Source organism: Fukomys damarensis, unplaced genomic scaffold (assembly GCF_012274545.1).
Source record: "Fukomys damarensis isolate Sample0158 unplaced genomic scaffold, DMR_v1.0_HiC HiC_scaffold_12, whole genome shotgun sequence".
Lineage (NCBI taxonomy): Eukaryota > Metazoa > Chordata > Mammalia > Rodentia > Bathyergidae > Fukomys > Fukomys damarensis.
The window spans coordinates 8450822-8457597 of NW_022900924.1; the positions used below are offsets into that span (position 1 = coordinate 8450822).

General features: G+C 48.2%; 1 protein-coding gene across 1 annotated transcript; it reads left to right on the top strand.

Moving 5' to 3' along the window:
• Positions 1-5: 5 nt before the first annotated feature.
• Iscu (iron-sulfur cluster assembly enzyme) lies at positions 6-6053 on the top strand (the record flags this gene model as incomplete). The annotated part of the gene is made up of 5 exons (XM_010604172.1): positions 6-74; positions 1413-1526; positions 2385-2495; positions 4213-4291; positions 5798-6053. Coding segments are annotated over 5 exons (459 nt in total), but the record flags the coding sequence as incomplete, so codon positions are not given.
• Between the last annotated feature and the right edge of the window lie 723 nt (positions 6054-6776).

Here is a 6776-nt window from a genome sequence, read left to right on the forward strand (position 1 = left end):
CCGCCCTCCTCCTCCAGAGTCCCCGCCTGCCAGCCCGGGAGCTGTCAGCTCCGGCCCGGCTCTATCACAAGAAGGTATGGGTGGGTGAGGGGGAATGCGGACCGCCCAGGGGATCCAGGCGCCCCGCAGGTCCCTGGGCTGCGAAGGCCGACTTACTCCAGGGTCTGCCTCCATGCATTTTTCCCCGCTAAGCAGTGATCCTGACCGCCACTGACATACCAGTGATACAGTGGCGACTTCCAGTGGGCCCGCTGCTGTCCGCCGCTAAGAACCAGCTTTCAACTCGCCGCATCCCAGGCGGGAGGGTACTGCTGTGAATTACTATTCTGCGTCGAGACGGGCACGGGCTCCGGCGTCAGCCAGGCCGCTGCTATCGCTAAGTGACTGTGGGCAAGTCAGGGCCCCTCGCTGATGGCAAAGTGGAGGGCAGCAATCTCCTGCAACAGATAACATATGTGAGTCAGCTGCCTGGTGCCGGGTGTATTGGCCTAACACAGGAAGGCCACTTAGGATGCCCAGGAGAGTTAGGCGCTTAACTAACGATAGTATTTTGTTTCTTGACGGGAGTGGCTTCTGGGAACCATTATCTTCATATGAGACCTACTCCGGAAACAACTAAAGTGTTCTGTAAATCAACGAGGCGCAGAAAAGTCCCCACTAGATATTTTGTGAGTCCGTGGAACTGAGTCAAAATCTGTGATCAGGTGGAAAGGACGACTAGAAGGTCAAGATTCGTACTGCTAACTGGTAGACAAACCCTGAGGTTATTAGAGCCTGCGGTATGCCAGTGTCAGTGAATGTTCAATCCTTCTGACTTCAGCACTTCTAAACTTTCGCTCCTCCTGGGCCCGGGTTGTGTTTTGTTGACACTGACCTCGGAAGGAACTTGGGCCGACAGCCTTTCAGCACCAGGGTGCGCTGCTGCACCAGCTTGGTTTCAAGGTCCTGAAAGACAACGATGGTGATGTTTTTATTTTAGTACGTAGACAGAAAAGGACTCGTTCCATAGCATCGTTTACCGTAAGAGTCACCTTGAGGCTTCTGAGAAAGCTTCCTTCCTATTTTAGAATTAAAAAAAAAATAATCATTCTCCTTTGACAGTGGATTTTTATTGGGAAATAAAGCTCTGCTTAAGCACAAACTAGGTGATGTAGGTGGGTTGAAGCGACATGATTATTTGTGGCTGAAAACCCTAAAGAGCTAAAAACATGACTTTTCTGCTTTCTTTGCTCCCTCTCAAACAGTGTCTTCCATCTCTGGAGGAAGTTGGAGAGGAGATAACGAAAAGAATTGGATTCGCAAATTCTCCTTGATAAATACAATCTACCGCACTGCCTGGTTCAGGTTGCTGACCTTGAGGGAGACTGGTACCAGTAATGTGATCATGACTTCTCTTAACCCTGTCATTTCAGGTTGTGGATCATTATGAAAATCCTAGAAATGTAGGGTCTCTTGACAAGACAGCTAAAAATGTTGGAACTGGATTGGTGGGTGCTCCGGCATGTGGTGATGTCATGAAATTGCAGGTACCACCCGGTTCATCTTTATTTGAGAGAAGAGTAGCCCTTTCCCTTAAACAATGCTTCCCAGTTGACAAAGTGCATATATGTAGCATCTCATTTGATCTTCATATATTCGAATGACATGGAATGAGTCAGTGTCAGAGCTGCTTAGAGCAGGCACTCAGTCTTAGTTTTCCAGCTAGGATACTATGCTGTCCTAAAACAGGGAACTGATCCAAATTCACTATATTGTTTTAAATTTCAGCTTCAGCTGAGTGAAAGATTTTGTGGGTTTTCCTGGTCAAAGGAAACGTCTAGTGAGCTAGCACTCCTCGGCAAAACAAGAAGTGCAATGAACTAAAACTGTCCCCTATTTGGAAGTGACCTGAAAGTACTGGATTGCACTTTGAATAAACCATAGCTTTAACCACAATCTTCATGGTGAACAGACATGTTGCCAGGGTCTTCATACCTATCTTGGAAAACAGAGAACCACTGAGTGCATTTTGATGCCCAAGAAAAACATTATCCATAGACCTTGGCTACAGATTCTCCCAGTGTTTATGGGGCAAATTTCCCCAGCAGCTTTGAGCAGACTTCTTCCAATAGAACTTAGAGCCAAAAAGCATTCGAGGATTGCAAACAGAGTGAAACTAGCATGGAAGAAAGAGCCTAATCTTCGTCTCATCCTTACCAGCCAGGCCCATCTAGTTGCTCCAAAGTCTCAGTTTTGATCACTAAGGTCTTTGAAACAAAGCAAATTCAGTAATTAATGTCATGGTTTCCAAGGCAGACAGAAACCCCAGAGGTCCCATGGGTAGCGGGCTCCTGGGTCCTAGAGGGTGGCCCCAGGAATCACCACTTAACTCCTGTCTCTTCTAGATTCAAGTGGATGAAAAGGGGAAGATTGTAGATGCCAGGTTTAAAACATTTGGCTGTGGTTCCGCGATTGCCTCCAGCTCCTTAGCCACCGAATGGGTGAAAGGGAAGACGGTAAGCTTGCTTACAAGTGTGATGGAGTTAAATCACACTCCCTACAGCCTAGCTCTTGAAGGCCCTAGTGGATCAAAAGGTAACCTTGAGGGCTGGGGATTTAGCTCAGTGGTACTGCTTCCTGCCTCACAAGCACAAAGGTTCTGAGTTTAATCCTCAGTACCAAAAACAAAAGTAACCACGATTTCTTCCAAATATTCAAAAAATTTTATTTTAATCTCTTCCTTTCCCAGCTTTTGATTGCATTCCTCACATTGGGAATTGTAGACTATCTTGTTAGGTATTGCTTGGGGATTTTTGTTGATCATTTTTATTTGGGCGTTCAGGTGGTGTTTTGGTAATTACAGAGAAAAAAATTTCTCATCTGTCCTTCTGATAAAATGAAATCGAGGCTGGGCATGGTGGTGCATGCCAGTAATCTCAGCACTCATAAGTTTGAAACCAGCCTGGGCTATTTCACGAGTTCAAGGCCAGCCTGAACTACATAGCAAGACCCTGTCTCAAAAAAGAAAAAAAAAAAGAAAGAAAGAAATTGAAGTCTTTGTCTTGCTCTGAGGTTGCTGATATTCTTATAGTTCATGTGTCTAGGGTCAGGTTGGGGGATGTTGAATAATGGTTATTTTCCTCTTTATTTCTTCCCATCCTATTTTTTCAGGAAGGATTGCAGGTGGTTTACAAATATTGGTGAAATAAACTAGCATGCGTTACAAGAGGTATTAAAACACAGCCAGAGTAAGTGGCAGGGATCCAGGTGGCTGATAGCTGGCCCTGAGGGTGGAAATGAGAAAGCCAGAACACCTTTCCCATGTTCTGCTCGACCATAGCCTCTTCCCCAGCAGCTACAGGGGTAGAAGCTCTATGAAAATCTGAAACGGCCGCTGTGAAAAGCCAAGCTGCAGGGCACTCATCCTTGCTACGCTGGGAGTCAGTTCCGGGAGCTGAGTTACGGAGGCACCTGCTCCCAGTGCTGACCAGCTCTCCCAGAAAGCAGTTTGCCGGACTACATGCCACCTGCTTCCTGTAGCTCAGAGCCTACTGCCTGGTGAGCTCTGCAGGCCCCAAAAGTACAGGCCTAATCTGCTCTAACAGGAGATAGATCTGAAGTGATGGGTCAAGAACTGTCCTCAGTGAATGGGGAAAGGTGACTGGGCGCACTTCCAGGACCTGGCCTCCAGGGGCCTCGGAGTCATGATCAGAATGGGGGAAGGGCGCCTGTAACCTTGAAATCCTGAGCTAGCCAGGGAGCCAGGCTGATGGGCAAATCTGCCATTCCTTAATGCAGGAAGCTGCCTGCCTCATGTCATCCCAGGGCTTCCTCCCAGACCTCAGGCATCCTCTGCAGCCTGAACAGGAGGAGATTCTCTACTTTAGGCAAAGGATAAGTCCAAGCAGAGCTCTCAGCCCGAGACCTGCCAAAGCAGCACAGAAAATTGCTGCCTTTAAGCAGTGACTCTGCTGCTGGCTGTGAGCAGAGCTCTCAGAGATGTCCCGTGGGTCTGCACCTGGCTGGTGCAGGTGTGTGTACTGCACACTTGAGAATCCCAGCAGCGGTCTGGCACGCCAGTGGGAATCCTGAGAACGCTGTCAAGCTTTGTTTTGTTATTAAGCAGAAGTCATCCCCTGCCAGCCTGTCCCCTTGGGCCTTCCTTTTTTATTGTCTGACCCTCTCACAAGAAAGCTTCTGCAGAACTGTACCTCGTTCCTTTGCGCCTTTCAGGTGGAGGAAGCCTTGACCATCAAAAACACAGACATCGCCAAGGAGCTCTGCCTTCCGCCTGTGAAACTGCACTGCTCCAGTGAGTATTTGCTCTCCAGGGCACCAGCTGGTGGGGACGCTGGCAGCCATTTCAGCTGCACTAGTGACAGTGCTTTGGGGTCCTAGAGTCCGTCTGTGTAACCCGCAGAGGATTGGTGCTCACAGAGTCTGGCAGATTAACACCCTGCAGTCTCACAGCCAGGGCCTCCAGGGAGTCATGCCAGGAGCCTCTGAGCACTGCAGGGCATGATTTTATAAACCTCAGAAACGGCCTTAAGTCCACAGATGTCATCATTCCCCTCTTCCATAGGAGGAACCTGGCTCAGGTGGAAACACCTCAGTCACACAGTTGCTAAGTGAGAGCCAGAATTTAAACCCCATCTTTGATTCCTGCATTGTGCTATAGCCAAGTTAGGACCAGCAGAGGCAAAAACCCAACTTTGGCCATCCTGCGTTCTTCGCGTCCTCCATCGCTGCCTGTCCAGATGCTGTGGCTGGGGGGGTCCGCATCTGCACCTGCCTGAGTGGAGTGACGCAGCCTGTTGTGCAACGTCCCCTCAGCAGTGTGGGCAGTGAGGGCCCACGAGCCACGAGGCTTGCACTTGACCTTCACTGCCATCGTCACTGTTATTAAATCTAGTGCTCTCCCGTCCTCTCGTAATGCTCAAGGAAATAGGAAATGAGAAACAGTCGCTTTAACAGTAAACATCGGTAGAGGCTTACTAAGCAAACTAGTTAACATATCCCCAGAGAGTGCCTTCCTGTCAGGGTAAGGACACTGCTGGGCTGGGGGCCACAAATGCTGGCCTCAGGACACCTGCTGAGACCCAAGTTCTTTCCATTTGAGCTGGAATTTTAAGTACCCATGAGGAAAGGTCATAGCTTGTAAACATTTTCACGGGGTTGCAGGAAAACTTCAGCCGTTTTGGTAGGCTCCTTAAGTACTGTACTGAAATCTTTAATGCTCTGCTGTTTGCGGCTTTCTGTGGTCATTCTAGCTCCTCCAGTTTTTATCTTTCCCCATAGTTTCCTATTCAATATCAATTCCTAAACAGAAGCTTTCAGACTTGGGATCAGAAGAGGGCAAGTTGGCAGACTCCGTCCCATCAGCCCTGTGGGACTTAGGTTCAGCACCGAGTTTAACCAGCATCTGCCGGGTTCGGGCCAGACTTTCACAGGAGCACACAAGAACTAACGTTCATTGTATCCCTACTAAGTGCTAGGTACTTTCTGGAATTCCCTCACTATCCCAGCAAGAAAAGTATGACTAACCCAGTTTTACCAAAGAGAAAGTGAATTCCAGGAGGCTAAGGAACGAGGCCAGAATCCCAGATATTTAAGCCCCCAGTCTGTCCCAGGGCCACCCACAGGAGTAATGGGGCCCAGAAAGCAGCTGCCCGACTTTCCGTCTGGCTCCCCACCCCAGCACCTGGCAGAGTCACTCAGATAAGCCCCACACACACCAGTGCCCTCCAGCCCAGAGGTTTTCTTCCCGTGACTATTCCTTCAGCGTGTAGAAGCTCAGGCGGTCTCCTGTTCCTTCTAGTGCTGGCAGAAGATGCCATCAAGGCCGCCCTGGCTGATTTCAAACTGAAGCAAGAACCCAAGAAAGGAGATGCAGAGAAGAAATGAGCCCTTGGCAAAGCTCCAGCAGGTCGAGCGACTTTGCCCACCTCTGTGCAAACACTTGGAACGTTCAGAAGCTCCTCACACTGCTTCAGAGAGGCTGTGAGATCTGCACAGTATTTGCATCCATATTGTGACTCCAGTGCGAGCAAAATATACTGTTTAATTGTTCTGCATCCTGTGGTTTCTTTCAGCTCACTTTCATCACCATAATGCACTTAATGTATATTTTGAATCACGCATATGGCCTCACAGCTGAAATCAGTGAAGTCTCTAGTTTTGATAGCCCGCAAAGTGCATAAGTATCTTCTTCTACCTACATCTGTTTTGGAGAAGGTTACCAGTAAAATGCCTTGGTCTGATGACTTGGTAGAACCAATTATTGTACATAGAACAGATCTGCATATATATGCACATATATATATGCACACACATGCATATATATATTATACTAAAAGAATGTAAGATGACGATTTTCTCTCGTAAGCCTTGTATCTTGGATCCCCTTCCCCAAAGTGTTGCCCAAAGCCCTTTGGGGTTCCCCAAAACTAGACAGTGAAGGTGCACACAGCTCTCCTAGCAAAGTGGACAATAAAGGCCACGAGTAGAGGTTTTTCCAAAAGCATAAGTGCTTTATGAAACGGGGAGATGGTCATTTTTTTGAGACAGTCTTGTTAGGCTGCCCACAAACTCCTCCTGCTCCCGCCTCCCGCATAGCTGAGGCAATAGGCACGTGCCTCCTCAACCAGCTTTGGACACTGCTTTTCATTGCTCTTCACAAAGTAAAAGATAACTCAAAGTTGAGTCATGCAGATTCTTTTTCCGGTGTCACTGGTTTATGAAATCTGAGAAAGACTGGCTGAGAAGGTATAATACGCCTATGGACCAAACTTGTTAGG